At 38.2% G+C, this 21243-nt stretch overlaps 1 protein-coding gene and 1 pseudogene across 8 annotated transcripts in view; one reads left to right on the top strand and one right to left on the bottom strand.

Annotated features, from left to right (window-relative positions):
- Nucleotides 1–21243, bottom strand: part of POGZ (pogo transposable element derived with ZNF domain) — a 53180-nt gene that overhangs the window by 16794 nt on the left and 15143 nt on the right. For 6 of the 8 annotated variants that reach the window (XM_036766768.1, XM_036766763.1, XM_036766765.1 and 3 more), the window contains exon 4: nucleotides 2653–2828. In XM_036766768.1, the coding sequence (XP_036622663.1) occupies nucleotides 2653–2828 (176 nt within the window). The remainder of the gene's footprint in view (nucleotides 1–2652; nucleotides 2829–21243) is intronic. The other 2 variants (XM_036766766.1, XM_036766770.1) reach the window with 1 other exon arrangement.
- Nucleotides 19944–20305, top strand: LOC118856395 (annotated as a pseudogene).

The raw sequence follows: 21243 nt of genomic DNA, 5'->3' as shown, positions 1-21243 counted from the left end.
GGGAAGAGGGGAAGAAAATTTGAAACTCAAAATTATGTGGAACTGAGTGTTGTAAACTAAAAATAAAAAATCTTAATTATTAAAAAAAAAAATATTCTCCCTTAATTAATGGAAAGAAATGCGACGGAAGGTAGCCTAGCCATGCCAGATATTAAACTGTACTATAAAGCAGCAGTCATCAAAACTATTTGGTACTGGCTAAGAAGCAGAGCGGTAGATCAGTGGAATAGGTTAGGTACACAAGTTGCAGTAGTCAACGACTATAGCAACCTAATCTTTGATAAACCCAAAGAATCCAGCTTCTGGGCTAAGAACTCACTATTTCACAAAAACTGCTGGGAAAATTGGAAAATGGTATGGCAGAAACTGGGCATAGACCAATATCTTATACCAAAAATTGAAAAGTTTTTGTATAAACAAAGCCAATGCAACAAAGATTAGGAGGGAAGCAGAAAATTGGGAGAAAATATTTACGACTAGTGTCTCTAATAAAGGCCTCATATCTAAAATACACAGGGAACTGAGCCAAATTTATAGGAATACAAGTCATTCCCCAATTGAGAAATGGTCAAAGGATATGAATAGGCAGTTTTCAGAGGAAGAAATTAAAGATATCTATAGGCATAGGAAAAAATGCTCTAAATCACTATTGATCAGAGAAAGGAAAATCAAAACAACTCTTAGGTACCACATCTCTCCTGTCAGATTGGCTAACATGACAAAACAGGAAGATGATAAATGCTGGAGAAGATGTGGGAAGATTGGAACATTGTTACAATGTTGGTGGAGTTGTGAACAGATCCAGCCATTCTGGAGAGCAATTTGAAACTATGCCCAAAGGGCTATAAAAATGTTCATACCCTTTGACCCAGCAATACCACTTCTAGGCCTGTATGCTAAAGAGATCACACAAGGCGGAAAGGGACCTGTATGTACAAAAATATTTATAGCAGCTCTCTTTGTAGTAGCAAAGAACTGGAAATCAAGGGGATGCCCATCAACTGGGGAATGGCTGAACAAGTTGTGGTATATGAATGTAATGGAATATTATTATGCTATAAGAAATGGGGAACATACGGACTTCATAATAACCTGGAAAGAACTACACAATATAATGCTGAGTGAGAAGAGCAGAACCAGGAGAACACTATACACAACCACAGACATATTGATTCTGTGATGACTGACTTTTGATAGACTTGGCTCTTCTCAGCAATACAAGGTGCAAAGACAACTCCAAAGTACTCATGGTGGAAAGAGCTATCTACATGCAGATAAAGAACTATGGAGTCTGAATGTGGATTGAAGGAAACGATCTGTTCTCTCTCTCTTTCTTCCCTGTATCTTTTTGGGGGGGTTTGTTTCTTCTTTCTCATGATTCATTCCATTGATCATGATTCTTTTTTATGACTTGACTATTGTGTAAATATGTTTAATGCAAAGGTATATGTAGGACATATATGGAATTCCATGCTGTCTTGGGGGGAGGGAGGAAGAACATTTGGAACTCAAAAACCTGTGGAACTGAGTATTGTAAACTAAAAATAAAAAAGTCTAAAAAAACCCAAACAAATAAACAAACAAAAAAAAAACCAAGAATGAAGCAAAAAAAAAAAAAAGTTTTCCCTTGTAGTTGGCTCAGGAAGACTGTTCAGAGAACAATTCTTCAGTCATTTTAGACTCACCAATGACTCCTTAAATAAACAACAACTGACCAGTATTGGTAACATCAACAGCCAAGGAAAACCACTGAAAACCTTTTGCCTTGTTTTCTGACTAGTGATGTTGCTCCCAATGTCCTCAGTCCTTCTTTCTGTTCTCTTAAACAAGTTTATTTTCTCTGGACACATTTCTTTGGTGGCAATCAAACATGATTCAATTAACTCATCATCAGCAAATGGCTTTCCTTACTTGGCTAACAAATGAGCCATGTGTAAACTTATTTTGGTTGCAGCCTCATTTTCATTTTTTATTTTTCTGAAGAAATTCTGCCGTGATGAGATATTCCATTTTAAATTTTCTACTTTTTTCTGACTTGCTTTCCTGTGAGTTGGGAATAATGTGGTATGTGCTTACTCTGGTAATGGCAATGGCCACTATATTCTTTTAGCACAGTTACAGTGTCACTGCATAATAAACACAGTGCTTTGCCATATAATTTGATAACAAAATAATCCACTTGTGCCTTAAAAGCATGACATTCAAAGAACACTTTTCTTTTCTTGTTTTGAAAAGATGGGTATGTACTGGCAATACAAATAAATAAAACGCCAAGACATGGCAATATGAGTAGCACTTCTGAGTGATAACTGCCACCACTGCAACCTGTAGGGTGCTGAATACCAGTGCAAGGTGACGAGAGCACTAGACTTAGTGTCTATTACAGCTATTCAACTCTACAGCACAAAAGTAGTCACAAGCAAGAAATATTACTCTTGATTTTTTTTCAACTAGTTAAAAATGTGAAAACCATTTTTATCTCACAGGCCACATATAAACAGCTAGCTGGCAGGCCATATTTGCTCCATGGGCCACACTTTGCTGGCTCTTGCTCTAGATACCAAGGATCCAGATTGAAAATACAGTCCCAATGAGGCCAACTACACTTTCCCACTCCTTTACAAATCAGAGAAACACTGAGGCCCCGTTTACCTGCGTAGTGATGAATATGGGTTGTGAGGTCACAGGGGAATTAGTAACATGGTTGGCATTCTGCATGACCTGGACAGGCCTCAATACTGGTTGAGTGACCATGGTGCTCAGACCTGAGGCTGGATTCTGTGTCAGGATGAGTGGTTGTCCACCTTGCTGAACCAAAGGATTGCCTGCTAAAACATTAAAGGAAAAGAGAGGGGGATATATAAGAAAAAAAATCAAACTCTACAAGTTTCTCTATATACATCAATGCCATGGGAAACACCATGTAGGTAATACTAGATCCTTTAGATATGATGACAGAACCATTTCAATTTAACTGTTCAAATAACGGGGGAAAAACTATGTCATCAAAATGGAAGCGTGACCCAAAACAGTCTTAAAAACCCTGATAATCAACAGAGCAAAATAGGGATTGGGGAGGAATCTCATTGACACCTCTTACCCATGCCTTTTATAACGAAGACAAATTAGTAATAATAGCTCACAATGTGCCTCTCTTCCCTTTTTAGAGGTCAAGTACTAAGGGTATGGAACACTACACATAATGTTGGACTTGGGTGATGTGTTGGTTAGTTTTGCTAAAACAATTCTTTTTTTAATTATTATTATTTGTTGTATAAAGGATAACTCTCGGGAAGGTGGCAAAGGGAGGAATGGATTGGAAAATACAGGTGATCTAGAAACAAAAGTTATAAACAAAAGTTTAAAATAGTAGCTCATAGTTATATAGCACTTTGAAATTTGCCAAGAACTATACATGCCTTTATTATTTGTACTTCTATCTCCAGTTTTCATCATAGGGCCCAGCACATAACAGGCCTTTAGAATAAAGGCCTACTGTCTGATTAGCTGATCTCATTTGGTCCTCAATAACCCAGTAAGATGGGTGCTATGATTATCCCAATTTTTACAGATGAGAAAGCTGAAGCTGCTAGAGGTTACCTGACTTGCCCAGGGACCACACATGTAGAAGTGATGAGAGTCAGAATTCAAACTGAAGCCTTTCTCTACTCCTAGTGTATCACTCTACTAATCATATTAAAACCATTATTTATTACTGTCAACTCCTCTCTAGGTTTTTGGAACACTTTCTCCTAATTCTCATCCTACCTATCTGGATCCTCCTTTGCTGTATGCTCCTCCTGATCACGTCCTCCAACCATAGGGGACCCCCAGGATGCTGTCCTGGGCCCTCTTCTTTCCATCCTCTTTCTTTCATCAGTTCCTGTGGATTCAAATATCATCTCTATGCTGTTGATTCTCAAATCTACCTATCCTGCCTTAACCTCTCTGCTGATCTCCAATCTCGAAATGCCTTTGAGACACAGACATCTTAAGCTGTGTGTCCGGTAAACACCTTAAACTGAACATGTTCAAAGACAAACTCATTATCTTTGTGCCCAAACACTCCTCTCTTTCAAAGTTCCCTATTACTGTCACGGGTAACAGTCCCTCAGGCTCAAAATTTAGATGGTGTCCTGGGTGCTTGACTATCTCACTCCCCACACCCTGTTGCCAAAGCCTTCTGATTTCACTTTTGTGACCTCTCTCAAATATATCCCCTTCTCTCCTCTAACACTGCCCCCAACCTGGTACAGGCCTTCATCATCCCATTCCTGGGCCATTGTAAGAGCCTGCTGGTGGGTCTGCCTGCCTCAAGTCTCTCCCTATTCCAGTCCATCTGCCATTCAGTCAAAAGAGTGATTTTCCTAAAGTGGAGGTCTGACCATATCATCCACCCCCCCCCAACCCTTGCCCCCTCCCAGCCTCTCCTTATTCAAACTCCAGTGGCTCCCTGTCACCTCCAGGATCGAATATAAAATCCTGTTTGTCTTTCTTCTTCCTCACCCCCCAACATACCTTTTGACACTGGCCTCCCTGGTGTTCCTGGAAGAAGACATTCTGCCTCTCAACTCTGGGCATTTTCATTGCCTGTCCCCCATGCCCAGAATCCTCTACTTCATCTCTACCTCCTGGCTTATAATATAACAACAATAATATCAGTTAACATTTATTTAGTACTTACTATATGCCAGGCACTGTGCTAAGTGCTTTATAATTATCATCTCATTTGATCCTCACAACATCCCTGAGAGGTAGGTGCTATGATTACCCCCATTTTACAGATGAGGAAACTGAGGCAAAGAGTTAAATGACTTGCCCAGGGTCATGCTGCTAGTAAGGCTCAACTCAGGTCTTCCTGATTCCAGGCCACCTGGTTACCCTGGCTTCCTTCAAGTCCCAGCTAAAACCTAGTCTCCTACAGGAAGCCTTTCCCAACGCCCCTGAATTTGGGGGCCTTCCCTTGTTGCTTGTTTCCTCTCTGTCCCGCCTACATCTTATTTGTAAATAGTTGTTTGCATTTTGTCTTCCCTCATTGATTATGAGATTGGGGACTGCCTTTTGCCTTTCTTTGTATCCCTAACTCTCAGCACAGTGCCTAGCACATTATGAATGCTTACTGACTGTCAACACATCTGAAAATTTGGATAAAAATCACCTAGAGCACGGTCCTATATAGAAGAGCTGGGTAACATACAAACTCTTTTCTAGAGATTTTAACTCAGTCTCACTGAGGATTAATTTAACAGCTGACTGATCTAACACTGACAATCAATAATTAAGCAAGTCCATAGAGCCCCAAAGAAGAGAAGCACCCTGCCTCTTAGTCTTACCTGGAGCTTGAGTTTGACTGTCAGGAAAACAGCAGGCCTCAGAGAGTGAAGGACAAAGGTCTTTCACAACATGGCAATGATGACATTGCCAGGTCAGTTTTTCTTAATAGTATCAGGACTGATAAGCAAATAACTTATACAAGCCTTATACCAAGTGAAGGTGCTAGGACTGCACAAGATGACAATTTCATGAATAAATAAGGTTAATTACCTGGAGAATTTTTTAATGCCCTGACCCAGGAAAATAGCCATTTTGTAAAAGTTTTTAAAATCCTTTATTTTGCAACCCTAGGCTTATTCGGTCAGCCAGGATTGGAAAGCTAGTACCTTACGTCTACTCAGGCTAAAGACTTGTATGTGCAGAAGAGAACCTTAGCTTCTTATTCTTTAGGAAAGGAAGCCCGTGGCCACCTCTCTATGAAGGTGGTAGAAATTCATCTGGACTTTTAAGCAAAAACCTGAAGGCTGGATTGATATAGCCAGCATTAAAGATTAATGAAAATTCGGGTAGATGACCACAACAGTCCAGGCAGTGTGGGGTGGTGGGGAGAGGGCTAGCTCAGAGTCAGGAAAACCCTTGGGTACAAATTCCATGCCTGAGCCATACTAGCTCTGGAACCCTGGGTAGGTCACTGGGTTTCCTAGTGGCCCCAGTCAGCTCTAAAAAATGAGAAACTGAGTAAGGATCTGTTTTGGTGGAGGAGTTTCATCACTGCGAGTTCCCTAAAGAACAACTATGAGTTGTGACTTCACCTAATGAACCCTTGTTAAATCTGCTAATGTGAATCCAGGGCACAGGGTACAGGCAGAGACAAGGAGGTGAGAATGGCCGTTAGTCTGACCACTTTTCTGAGAGCTGGTGACTTTGGCTCAAGTCATTCTTCTTCCCATTCATAAATTTTTGAACCTGAGTCTGTTTCCTCATCTGTGGGGTGGGGGAGGAGTGCCAGTGGTGTCTGTTTTAGAGGACTGTTGTGAGGCAGCAATGGGGGCTTCATGAGGTGACCTCATATAGCGTTGCACCTGAAGTCAGGAGGACCTCAGTTCAAATGCTGCTTCTCATACTTCCTAGCTGTGTCAACCTGGGCAAGCTGCTTAACTGCTTTATGCCTCAGTCTCCCCATCTGTAAAATGGGCATAAATAAATGAATAAATAAAATGGGCCTACCTTCCAGAGTTGTCATGAGGATAAGAGGAGTTTATATTTGTAAAGTGCTTTGTAAACCTTAAAGTATAACATAAATGCTATTACTGTTGTAGTTAATTCCTCATTTGTAAAATGAGAGGCCCAACAGATGCCTTTTATGATTATTTTCAGCTCTAAATCTTTGATACTATTATCATTCCCAGTCAGAGAACATATAATCTACAGACAGCCATGTAGACATCCATGTAACAGTTGGTCGTTTCCTCCCAAATGACCAAAAGGGTCTCCCCTCCAAGACAAAATATGATGAGAAGAGAAGCCACACAGTCTGAAAGCAATGGCTGGGATAATAGGGTATAAAGGATTGGTTGCTGGAAAGAAATCTATTGTAGCTTGTCTTGAATTTTAAGAAAGTGAATTCAATTAGCAGCTGTACATGTAGAGTTGCTAGGGATAATACATAACTGAAGGCAGAGTTTGGCCATGTAGGAGCACGTGGAGAAAAAGAAAGTACAAGGTTTAAGGTGTGCAAAAAAAAAAAAAAAACCCCAACAACCCATAGACACAACAGAGCAAGATGAAAAGTTATAAAACCAGCCCATTTGTAACCATCCCATTTATAAGCCACAACTGGAGATACACATGTCAAAGCTGAGTCAAAAAACAGACAGCAATTGATGACATGAATCTGTTCATCTGCACAAGTTAGTAACAAAACAGTAATTAATGTTCATATTTCTTTTACTTCCTATGTGAAATCTCTAAAAATCTTCAAGTCTAAGAAACTCCTGAGGGGACTTATATGCGTCTTGGCAATTGTTCTAGAAGGCTCTATTATTCTAGCAGAGCACAAGCTCTAGCTGATTCTACCAGATGGAAAGTCTTTGAGTAAGGGGGCCAGCTTTGGGTTGTGTGTTTGTCATCTGAGCCCTTAAGTCCAGAGAGGTATCATTAGAAGGTTAGCCACCAGGTGATTTTTTTTCTTGGTCACAGCAGCTCATGAAGATTATCTATTAAGACCCAGATTAAATCACTAATCCTTGAATTATCAGAAGCATGGACATTGAGACAAGTGCAATATTTTATTAATATTAAGGCAACTATTTTTCACTGGATTCAAATACCAATTAAAGATGTAGTTTTATTATAACTGGAGGCAATGTTCTGCTGTATTTATGAACCTGAGGATTAAATAAGATAAATTAGCCACTCTTCAGAAAAGATTACAAAATTAATTTGGAAACTAAAAGACAGATAACTATTCATCAGAAATCATCACATATAAGCACTTTACTGCATATGGAATTCTAGGCATTTCAATGGAATTGTGAATACAGAAAAAATAAAGCTTTACAAATGTTCTTGAATCTAGGTTACTTAACAGCCATATTTGGACTTTTGGCAGTGTTTTGAGATGGGGGAGAGGAGAGTTTACTCCACTTAAGAAATAAAACAAAATATGCACAATCAATAATACATGCAATAAAAAAGGAAGCATATCGATAACAGTGATAGAGAAACAACTGGTGGACAACTGGCATGGCACATTAGTACTTTCAAGTTAGGAAGGACTTATAGTAAAACATGGAAAGAGTCACATAGTTTGATATATGAAGGGTCATGGAGAGAACACCCACGTGAATAAAATCATAAATGAGCCAACACATCAAAGTATATATACTCATAAATTTTCTAAGACTGGTAGAAAGGAAAAGCAAGTTTCTAGTTCCAGACTACATTTTTCCACGTCCAACTTTAACTGAAAACATTTAGGTAAACAAGTAGAGAGACTGACATATATTTGAATTCACACTGAAACTCTGCTCTAAGAAGTCAAGGCCCTCCAATGAGACACCCAGCATTGAGCACTGTGAAAACGACAGACTCCTAAGGTTTAAGGGATTAGATAACACACTGCTCTTCCTACAGGCAGTGGGTGAGTCTCCATGTGCTTCCTCAGTTTAAATGTCTACCAGGAAAAGAGATTCTTCCATTTCCCTGGCCTATCTGCTCTAGTGGGTTTAACAGTTATGAAACACTTATTTGGTATATAACCTGATCTTTCCTTCTCCAATTCAAGCCCACTCCATCTTGTTTTATTCTCAATGGCAATGGAGAACTTACTACTACACTGTTTCCAATAACCCATTTACACAGATTGGAAATAGTCAAAAAGCTAGTCACTAAGTCCTATCAATTCTTTTTTCACAGCATATTTTAGACTTATTCATTCAACAAATATTTACTGAGTTCATGCTGTATATAAGGCATTGCGCAAGATACTTCAAGAAACCTACAAATCTCATACAGTAAATAAGATACAATAAATATCTACAATACAAGACAATAAACAATATATACAATGTGAGCAATACAAACCAAATACCATACAAGAACATGAAGGGAGGGAACAAGGAAGGTGAATTCGGAACCTTAAACAAGAGTAAACTTCACCTCATAGACACCACTGAGACCTGGTGAATTCTTAGAATATATCACAGAACAATATCAACAAGAGTCTGACATGTACCCTATATTCTGAAAGAACAGATTTCCAAAGGTCCAGAAAAAAGATAGGTAAGAATTATTTCGAGAATAAAGAAGGAAGAATGGAATGAGAATGAGCAACTCTCAGAAATTAAATTGTGAAGGCATAAAGAAAAATAATCCTCAAGAGGAAGAAAAGGGGGACTGGCCTAAAGAGCCCAACATGGAACTACAAGGAACTCAACTAAGTCCAACCTGAGTTTAGAAGATGGAAGCAAGCGGAGGTAAGAGGATAAATACAGAAGTGGAGCATGGCCCTAAAATAGTGTCAAAAGAGCTAAAACTCCAAATGAGCTCAGGCTGGTGAGAAAAACTAAAGCTAACAACGTTTTGTTTAAGCTTTGCTAAAGAAAAGAGGCGGTTCAACGAAGTGATGGGACCACTGCTTGAAGGTGTAGAGGATAAAAAAAGATTGAGAGATAAGGTGGAACTTCTTTCCTCTATCAGAACTAATGGCTAGAACAAAAATGGTTAACAGGGAGCTGTTTTCTAAGATAAGCAAGAAAGAAGTAAAAAAGCACTTAGCTATTTTTGATGATTACACAGCACCAGACCCAAATAAACTACATGCCAGGCTAGTGAAGGAACTGGCAGATGTGATCGACTGTTGAGACAGTTAGTGATATCTGAAAGATGATAGAAAATGGCAAGGTAGAACAGGACTAAAAAATGTCGCAAACTTCAAAATGGGGAAGAAAGAAAAGAGTCTGTAAATTAGTGAGCTTGACTTTGATTCCTGGCAAAATACTTAAACCTGTTATTAAAAAGATGGTTAGTGAGCATGCAGAAAAGAAGTGGTAATTACAAAGATCCTGCAGAGCTTCATCCAGAACAGGCCGAGACCATTACCTGAATGGGAGGGTAGAATACCCTCTCTCACATACCTATTCTAGTAAAACAAACCTGGAGTTTTCACCAGACCTAATAGTGATCAATAAATTTAGGAAAAAACTTTAGGAAATGACTTCTTCCACCAAAAAGCTGCACAACAAATTAGCCAGAAGGCCAAAGGGGTGGGAATTATTAATTTTTTTCATGTGCTGATCAGTTTTGCAGATTATTTTTACTTCCTTTAAAAAAATTACCTTATAGAAGATAGCTCTCTGGAAAGGGAAAGGAGAAGGGCACTTGGAGAAAATTTAGGTAATGTAAAAACAAAAGGTATCAACAACAATTTATGAATACATCAAAATCAACGAGAACCAAGCAGAAGTTAGGTGGGAAGGAAGACACAAGCAAAACAAACTTCCTCATACTGAAGGTGGAATTCAAAGGGGGAGGGGAAATAAAATTACACTACAGTGGTACATTAGATTGCCCCTTTGACAATCAGAGAACGGCTGAACAAACTGCATTATGTTAATGAAATGTAATATTTCTGTAAGAAGTATAAGATCTTAAGAACTGATAAAAGAGATGACTAGAGAATCCTGGGTGGTTATGAAATGACATAGAGTAAAGTGAGCAGCACAAAACCAGGAGAACAATTTCTACAAGGAAAGAAACTATCAAGAAAAATACCTTTGAAAGAATCAGCTCATTATCAAAGTAATGACCAGTTATAGTCCTATGGAGGACTTATAAAACTTATTTGTTGCAAGGGCTGTTTTTCCTCCTTTCTTTCTGTGTGTGTGCGCGTGCGCGCATGCACGCACACACACGAGAGAGAGAGTTCTGAATAAGTCATTTTAAAACAGAACAGAAAGAAACAGCCTATTTCATATCCTTTGACCATTTATCAATTGAGGAATGGCTCTTATTCTTATAAATTTGAATCAGTTCCCTATCTATCTTAGAAATGAGACTTTTATTAGAGAAACTTGCTGGAAGGTTTTTCTCCCAATTTTCTGCCTTTTTTTTTGTAATTTTATTTTAAACTTAAATACAAAAAAAGAAAAAAGCAAACTTTAACACTAAAACTTAAATACAAAATAAGAAAAAAAAACCATTGCCATGTGCATAGCAGAACATAAGAAAGGATTCAAAATATAAAGCAATAAACTTTCATTTCAAGAAAGCCTATGTAATAAATACTACACATTGTGTTGAGAGCTGTCCATCTTTTCTCTACTTCCTTGCAGGTTTTATTTTGTTCTCTGTGGTGCACTTTTTACTTTACTCTTTTTTTCCCCTTTCCTCCCCACCCCTCCCCCAAGAAGGCTATAATTAAATGTGGATATGTACATACACACATACTCACATAAACATACATAGATATCTACAATCACACTCCTCTATACACATATACATTCATGTGCATCTATGTAAAACCCACACTATACTTGTTTGTGCTGTTTCCCTCAAGGTGGATAGCATCTTCGTAAGGCCCAAATCTTTCCAAATCCACCAATTCATCATTTTCTACACCACAGTGATATTCCAACCTTATCCTGTCTAGTTATTTTAGTCTGAAACAGTATCAATATAGCTGGCATATAGTGTAGTTTCCCTATTTTTCTCTTTTGATTAAATCTATTTTAACTTTGTCTGAGATCATGATTACTACCCCTGCTTTTTTAACTTAATAAATTCTACTCTTGATCTTTATTTTGTTTGTATTTCTTATTTCCTATCCCTCCTGACGTGACTTTACTTCTACCTGCTACCTTACCCCCCTATTACTTAACCTACCCCCACCCCCAAGAATCCCTCCCTTATCTCCCCCCCACCCCTCTTGTTTCTATCTCAATTTAGAAGGCTTTTATAGCCCTTCGAGTATATATGTTGTTCCCTCTTTATCCCATTCCCATTAATCCAGACACCCTTCTATACCTCCCCCAATCCTATTCCCTCACTCTCTTATTTCTTTATAAATTTAGAAGACTTTTGTTCCCTTCTAAATGCATATATTTTTCTCTCTTTAACCCAGATCTTATATGAGTAGGGTTCCCTCTAAAAATCTCTCCTCCCTCCCTATGCCCTTCCAGGGGTGGGGAACCTGTGGCCTCAAGGCCACATGTGCCCTTCTAGGTCCTCAGGTGCAGCCTTTTGACTGAGTCCAAGTTTTACAGAACAAATCCTTTTATTAAAGGGATTTGATCCATGAAAATCAGACTTAGTCAAAAGGCTGCACCTGAGGACCTAGAGAGGCACATGTGGTCTTGAGGCCACAGGTTCCCCATCCCTGCCTTAGCCTTTTCTTTCTTTCTGAATTTAAAGGACTTTCATACCCTTCTAACTATATACATATTGTTTCCTCTTTAACCCATTCCCAGTAAAAGCAGGGTTCCAGAACTAATAGCTGTAATGGTAATAAAAATTTGAAGATCTTCCCATCCATTAATAGGCCCGTGTGACCTGCTCATGTCATAGGAAACCCAAATCACATGTGGTGGGAGGAGCTTGCTGAACAAGTGGAAATGGAGAGGTAGAGCAGGAAATGCTGAGAGCAGTTAGAAACAGCAGGTGGAGAGGACATAGGCAAGGATTTGTGAGTGTTTATTTATGGGAAGCCTCCTAGAGGGGGGAGGTTATGGGATGGAATGGCTCTCTGCTGTGATAATGTGTATTAAGTTCTTTGGGATTGGGTTCTCTGGTGTCTGCACAAATGTTTTATTTCTGTCTTCAACATGGAGAGTCTGTCATATTTTGCGATACAGAACCAAGTCAGCATATTCATGGCAGCAGTAACTGTTGTGAATATTGCCTTGGCAATACACCAGCCTCCAATTCCTGAGTCAGTTCTTCCTCTTACACCTCCTTTGTATAAGATAATTACTCTTTTACCTTTTCCTCAATTGTATTACTTTTTAGAATCACATCAGACTCAGCTTTACCCCAATCTTTCTTTTGAACTACCCAATTACTAATTACAATCTTAAGATACAGTTTACATTTCCTTGTATAAAATGTAAACAGTCTATCCTTATTGAGTCCCTTATCTAATCTTTGATGTTTACCCTATACTTCTCTGGGATATTGTATGTCAAATTTTATATTAAATTTAAGTCTTTTTGTAATAAAATCCTGAAAAGTCTAGCAATTCACTGAATATCCATTTTTTTTCATTCAGGATTATGCATCACTTTGCTGGGAATGATATTTTCCACTGCAACCCCAGTTCTTTTCCTTATTGATATATACTGTTCCAAGACCTGTGATCTTTTAGTGTGGTCACTGGTAGGTGTTGTGTGATTCTAACTGTGGCTCCGCCATATTTGAATTGTTTTTTTTTTTCCTTGTTTCTGGTAATATTTTCTCCTTGAGGGAGGGTTTCAGAATTTAGCTATGACATTCCTGTCAGTTTTCCTCATAGGATCTCTTTCAGGTAGCAATCAGTATATTTTTTTCTATTTCTACTTTCCCCTCTTGTTCTAACATTTCAGGACAATTTTCTTTAATTGTTTCTTGTATTACTGTATCAAGATTCTTTTTGTTTTTTTTGATCATGGGTTTCAGGTAGTTTGATTATTCTAATGTTTTCTCTTCTTAATCTGTTCTCCAGATCAGTTGTTTTTCTTATGAGATGCTTCACATTCTCATCTATTTTTTCATTCTTTATATTTTGTTTTATTATTTCTTGGGCTCTTAATTTTCTGCTTCTTTTCTAATTTTAGTTGCACTGGTTTTGTTTGTACAGAAACTTTTAAATTTTATGTAATCAAAATTTTCCATTTTATCTCCTGTGAACTTGTCTTATCTCTTGTTTGGATATGAAGTTTTCCCATATCCAAAAATCTGACAGGCAATTTCTTCATCTAAATTGTTTAAATCACCCCTTACGTATAAATCATTTTATTACTTGGAGCTAATCTTGGTATATGGTATGATAGTATATGGTATATGGATATCTAGTTTTTGCCAAACAGCTTTTTGGGTTTCCCAACAGTTTTTGTCCAATAGTTGAGTTCTTGTCCCAACAGCTGTGTCTTTGGGTTTACATTGATCGGAGCCCTTAAATATTCTGAAGCTGTTTACTTTTACAACGTGATTGTTACTGTTCTACTAGTTCTGCTTACTTCCCTCTTCATCAGTTCATACAACTATTCCCAGGTTTCTCTGAAACCATCCCCTTCATCATTTCTTATAGCTCAACAGTTTTCCATTCCATCACATTCATATACCTTTAATTTATTTAGTTATGCCTGCAGCTAGGTGATGTAGTGGATAAGAGTGCCAGGCCTAGAGTCAGGAAGACTCACCTTCCTGAGTTCAAATCTAGTTGTGTGACTCTGAGCAAGTCACTCAACCCAGTTTGCCTCAGTTTGCTTATCTGTCAAATGAGCTGGAGAAGGAAATGGCAAACCACTCCAGGATCTTTGCCAAGAACACCCCAAATGGGGTCACAGAGTCGGATACAACTGAACAACAGTAAGTATTAATAATGGGAGTCCCATACCTCTTAGTTTTCAGTTCTTTGCCATCACAAAACAAAACAAAGCAAAACATTTCTATGTTTCATGTGGGTTATGGTACAAAAGGGACAAACAGAGGCTAGACTATAATAGCCTCTATGATCCCTTCTGGTTCTGTTTGTATCTGATTGTATCTTGCATGATCTAGGAAAGCCATCAGACAGAAAATAGCAATTGTGCTATCTTAAAGAATGTCCAGGATTTTGATAAGTAAAACATGGAGGAAGAGCTGTAAATGAGACCTTTCTGCAGACCCCTAAATTTCCCCCATAAGATACCACAATAAATGAAGAACTGAAAAGAAGCCCCGAGTGAATGTCAATGTTTATTGAAACATTCTTTTCAATTTTTTTTTTAAAAATTAAATTTATTCATTTTTAGTTTTCAACATTCACTTTTATAAGATTTTGAGTTCTAAATTTTCCTTCCTTTTTCCCCTCTCAACTCCCCTAAGATGGCATGCAATCTGATAGAGGCTATACATGTATAATCATATTAAACATATTTCCACGTGAGTCACGTTGTGAAAGATGAATCAGAAAAGGGAAAAACCATGAGAATAAAAAGAACAAAAATAAAAGAAAAAATAGTAAGCTTCAATCTCATTCAGACTCCCAAGTTCTTTCTCTGAATTATGTGGATAGCACTTTCCACCATGAGTCTTTTGCAATTGCCTTAGATCACTGCATTGCTGAGAACAGCTAAGTCTATCAAAGTTAATCATTACGTAATGTGGCTGTTACTGTGTACAATGTTCTCCTGGGTCTACTCATGTAAGTTTTTCCAGGTTTTTCTGAAATCCACCTGCTCATCATTTCTTATACCACGATAGTATTCCATGACATTCATATACCACAACTTGTTCAGCCATTCCCCAATTGATGGGCATCCCCTCAATTTCTAATTCTTGGGCACCACAAAAAGAGCTGCTATAAATATCTTTGGACATATGGGTCCTTTTCCCTTTTTTAAAATTCACTCTTTAGGATACAGACCTAGTTGTGATATAGCTGGATCAAAGGGAATGCAGTTTTATAGCCCTTTGGGCATAGTTCCAAATTGCTCTCCAGAATGGTTGGATCAGTTCACAACTCCACCAACAATGCATTAGTGTTCTAATTTTCCCATATCTTCTCTAATATTTATCATTTTCCTGTTTTGTCACATTAGCCAATCTGATAGGTGTGAGGTGGTTCCTCAGAGTTGTTTTGATTTGCATTTCTCTAATCTACAGTGAATTAGAGCATTTTTTCATATGACTGTAGACAGCTTTAATACCTTCATTTGCAAACTGCCTGTTCATGTCCTTTGACCACTTATCAATTGGGGAAAGACTTGCATTCTTATAAATTTTACTTGGTTCTCTATATATTTTAGAAATAAGGCCTTTATCATAGACATTGGCTATAAAAATTGTTTCCCAGTTTTGTTTTCTTTCTAATTTTGGTTGCATTGGCTTTGTTTGTGCAGAAAGTTTTTAATTTAATGTAATCAAAATTATTCACTTTGCATTTCGTAATGTTCTCTATCTCTTGTTTGGTCATAAATTCTTCCATTCTCCATAAATCTGACAAAGTAAAGTATTCCTTGCTCGCCTAACGTGCTTATATAATCACCTTTTATGTCCAAATTGCGGACCCATTTTGAACCATTCTTAAGAGCTAAGTAATCTACTAAGACCAAGGATCAGTTCAACGGCATCTTTATTTTTGTTTTTTCTATTTGCTTATTTCTAACATTGTCTGAGCTATGAGACACCCTCCTGCCCAGACTTCCCACTGCAGGAAGTAAGGGTACTGAAGTAGGCCACTTGAAATGCCATGAGAACAGACCCCTATCTTCAACATGGGTGGAGCCAAATCCCCAACTTTCATTAGGACAAACAGGAGACAATTTCAAAACAAGAGATTCCACCTAGACCTAAGTGCACATTTTGCTGACTTTTGGAAGACCAAATAAGATCTCAAAAGTGTGAGGGATTGAAACTGTGTTAAGGGTTGAGAACAGTTCGAGTTCCTGACTTTTACGAATGGCTGAAGCCTTGCCAAATGAATCATCCTTTTTCCCAGCTATGTAATATCTGGAGCAGATAGGTGGCAAAATGGATAGAGTACAAGGCTGGAGTCAGAAAGACTTAAGTTTCTGAATTCAAATCCAGCCTCAAACACTTATTAGCTGTGTGACCCTGGACAAGCATTTAACCCTGTTTGCTTCAGTTCCTTCATCTATAAAATGAGCTGAAGAAAATGGCAAACCATTCCAGTATCTATGCCAACAAAATCCCAAATGGGATCACAAAAAAGACAATGATTATGCCAATCTAAAAGGAAAGAATAAGAGCAAAACAATTAAAACTGAATGCTACACAGTTATAGTGACCAGGATTGGCTCTGAGGAAGAGATATAAGAAGGCACCTCCCCTCACTTCTTTGCAAATGGAGGGAACTTCAAATGTGGAACACTACACATGTCATACTTTTTCCATTGGTTAGTTTTGCTTAACTGTTTTTTTCTTTTTAAATTCTTTGATATAAGGGATTGCTCTCTAGGAAGACAGAGAAGGGATATATTGGTAAATAAAATTTTATTTTTAAAAAAGCTCCTCTACTTGGCTTTTAAAGCCCTTCACAACTTGTGCCTAACCTACCTTTTTAGCCCTTCCTTCACTCTATGGTCCTGCCAAACTGGCTTTCTTAACACTCCTCACTCACAACACTCCATCTCCCATTTCCATGTGTTCATGATGGTTACCACTCATGTCTAGAACATTTTCCTTTACTCATCTTTGCCTTTTCAGAAGCCATGGTTTCCATAAAGCTCAAATGTTGCTTTCTGTATGAAATCTTTCTTGATCCTTCATCTCACAGGACCTCCTCCCAAATTACTTTGGTATTGCTTATGTACGCAAGTATGTACACACACACACACACACACACACACACACACACACACACACACACTCTCCTGGTAAAATGACAGCTTCTTGAAGGCAGGGAATGTTTCATTTTTGTGACTGCATTCTAAGTGTCGAGCACAGTACCTGGCATGGAGGGAGCATTTAATGCTTTTTGGATGGATTACTCTGTAGAGCCCTCCCTGCTGCCTTGAGTCAGGCAGCAGATTAAGAACATCTCTTCAAAGGAAGAAATTAAAGATATCTATAGGCATATGAAAAAATGCTCTAAATCACTACTGATCAGATCAAATCAAAACAACTCTTAGGTACCACATCTCTCCTGTCAGATGGGCTAACATGACAAAATAGGAAAATGATAAACACTGGAGAGGATGTGGGAAGATTGGAACATTGTTACATTGTTGGTGGAGTTGTGAAACTGATCCAGCCATTCTGGAGAGCACTTTGGAACTATGCCCAAAGGGCTATAAAAATGTGCATACCCTTTGAACCAGCAATACCACTTCTAGGGCTGCATCACAAAGAGATCTCACACAAGTGGGAAAGGGACCTGTATGTACAAAAATATTTATAGCAGCTCTTTTCGTGGTAGCAAAGAACTGGAAATCAAGAGGATGCGCATCAATTGGGGAATGTCTAAACAAGTTGTATATGAATGTAATGGAATACTATTGTGCTATAAGAAATGGGGAAGACACGGACCTCATAATAACCTGGAAAGACTTACATGATATGATGCTGAGTGAGAGGAGCAGAACCAGGAGAGCACTGTACACAACTACAGATATATTGATTCTGTGATGACTAACTTTGATAGACTTAGCTCTTCTCAGCAATACAAGGTTCATATACAACTCCAAAGGACTCATGATGGAAAGAGCTATCTACATCCAGAAAAAGAACCATGGAGTCTTAATGCAGATTGAGGCAAACTATTTGCTTTATCTTTTTTTCTCTTTTTTGGGCGGTTTTGTTTCTTCTTTCTCGTGATTAATTCCATTGGTCATAATTCTTCTTTACAACTTGACTATTGTGTAAATAAGTTTACTGTGAAGGTATATGTACAAGATATATCAGATGCCATGCCGTCTTGGGGGGGGGGGGAGGAGAAAGAAAATCTGGAACTCAAAAACCTGAGGAACTGAGTGCTGTGAACTAAAAATAAAAAAATCTCAATTAAAAAAAAAAAACATCTTATTCAAAGATCTCAAAGTGTACATTTAGGAATAGAAACTATATATAACACCTTGTCTCCTCACAAATTAAGATGCTAAGTCCAAAGTGAGATTAAGAAGTCAGAAAAACTTAGTAACATCATCTCTCATCTGGAAAGCTGTAGTTTCTCTATACAAAGGAATGCCAAAAACTTCCATCTTTCATCTGCTTCTTTCTTCCTGCACCTGCATCCCAGCTTTGAGGCCTTACGCTGGTAGAATCAGCAACAGGCCTACAGCCATGTTCTATGGCTAGAGGCCCCAAAAAACAAACCCAGGGATGACAATCAGTAGCTGTGTTCTTGTACCTCTCAGAGGGAAAAAGGGGCTAGCTATGTGACTATAGCACAAAATTTAATTCCAGTAAATTTGCCTTAACATACTTTAAAATTTTTGTGCATAGGCTATTTTCTTTCTGGTATGGCCATTGATTTACAATAAAAACCACTGGCTAATAAACAACATTTGCTGCTAAATGGTAAAGAAAACAGAAAGGAGAGCCTGATTATTTCTCCTACCTTTGGTAGGTCCTGGACTTCTCTATTCAAGACATTCCAAGTAGAAGGAACAATATCCACATAATCACAGACTTTCAGAGTTGAAAGACCATCTATTTAGTGTAATTAATACCTTAACAAGACTCCCTTCTATAACATACCCAAGTTACCAAAGCTTTTATAAGAAGATTTCCAGCAAAGAGAAATTCACTTATATGTGGAGACAAACCATTCCAACTTTGGACAATTCTAATTGTTAGGAAGTTTTCCCCTACGTAAAACTTAAATTTCCCTCTTTGTAACTTCTACTTACTGTTCCTAGTTCCATTATCTGGGGCAAATTAATATTTGTTAAATACTCATATACAAAGAGCTGTACCAGTTGTGAAGTACAACCTAGGGTTCTGTAGTAGAAAAGTACAACATATATTTGGGGAATAGCTAGGAATGGGAAAGAAGGCTGGAAAGTTAGGATGCAGCCAGCTTGTCTAAGGTTGTGCATGCCCACCTAATGCACCTGGTCTTTAACCTGGAGGCAATCAATAGGTGGCTATTAAAAATGTCTGAGCAGGGGAGTGACAAGAAAAAAAAACAGTGTTTCAAGAAGATGAAGGCAACTATGCAAGACTACTAGAGAATGAAGGCAGGAAAATCATTACAAAGCTACCTATTCTAAGAGGATAACAGTAACGACCCAAGTAGAAAAGGAACTAGTAGAAGAGAGAAATTTCAAAAGAAGGAATTTATGCCTTTCCTTCTACTCTGACCTTAATCCAGACCCTCAGTCTCCTACCTAAGTTATAGCAAGTATTCTAACTATTGCTGGAAGAGAAATATTAGGCCAGCAATGTAAGAGCCAGCAGCATTCAAAGTCTAGCAAGAGCTTTTTTCCGCCATCTTGGAGCCTGAGAGGCCTGGTGGAAACAGAACTTCTAGAACAGCAAAATGTCTGGAAGACTGTGGTCCAAGGCCATTTTTGATGGCTACGAGTGAGGCCTATGAAACCAGAGGGAACATACATCTCTTCTGAAGATTGAAGGAGTCTATGCTCAGGATGAAATTGGATTCTATTTGGGCAAGAGACGTGCTTATGTATACAAAGCCAAAAACAACACAGTGACTCCTGGTGGGAAAGCAAACAGAACAAGAGTTATCTGGGGAAAAGTTACTCGGGCTCATGGAAATAGTGGAATGGCTCGAGCCAAATTCAGAAGCAATCTTCCTGCCAAGGCCATTGGACGCAGGATCCGAGTGATGCTCTATCCCTCATGGATCCAGAATATGAAATCTGATTAAATAAAATTACACATTTTTTGCAAAGGTAAAAAAAAAGTCTAGCAAGAGTAGAGATGGGGTAATTTCCTACATTTCCAAGTTGCTTAGGATGCAAAATGAGATTTTTTTCATGGTCCAGCAAGTGCTCCTTGAGAATAGAAAGTATGCCATTTTTGTATCTGCACTGCTAGCACCTAGCACAGTCCCTTGCAATGGGGATGTTTAATAACTACTTTTAAAATGAATGAATGGCTAGTATGACTTAAAGGAATATGAATATATTAAGAAGTCTTAACATTCAGAAAACATCTAAGATAAGGAACTGATAGAGAATTATGTTGGAAAGGGGGAAATTCTGTCAAAAAGTGTTAGCTCTTACCCTCACCCTTACTTTTTAAAAGACAAGAAAATAAGAATAGAGAAAATATTATTTTGGTTGTAATAACTCAGTCCAAAGCTTTCAGACAGCAGTGTGAAGACAATCCATTTATAAGGTATATAACATAAGGGCATGCAGAGGAGCTTAAACGAAACAATTTTTTTTTACACCATGGCTTTTCTGACTGCTGAACTGCAACTAATCATACGACACCCACTTCCTTCCACTACAAAAACACAGTCACTTCTGATATAGATGTCTTAGTAGTTCAAGTACAGTATTAATGCCAACCTTTTCTTATATTCTACATTTGGGAACTAATGAACAACTGAATCTGCAAGGGAAAGGAAGGCTCCTAGCTACCCCAGAAAGAATTCTGCCAAAATGACAGACTTTAAAAAAAAAAAAGGATAAAGGAATTGGGAAGTCAATAACTAAGAATTTGATATCCCATTTCTTCTGTTGGGTGTCCTCAGCCACAGTCAGGTGGCCTCAGATGTGGTTATACTCTTGCCTATACTCTTGTGCTATACTCTTGAGTTCAGCACCTTCTCAGCAGGGACAGTGTCAATCATCAAAT

Source organism: Trichosurus vulpecula, chromosome 7 (genome assembly GCF_011100635.1).
Source record: "Trichosurus vulpecula isolate mTriVul1 chromosome 7, mTriVul1.pri, whole genome shotgun sequence".
In the NCBI taxonomy this organism is placed as follows: domain Eukaryota; kingdom Metazoa; phylum Chordata; class Mammalia; order Diprotodontia; family Phalangeridae; genus Trichosurus; species Trichosurus vulpecula.
Note: the sequence above shows the minus strand (reverse complement) of the source record. Positions and strands in the feature narration are given on the sequence as shown.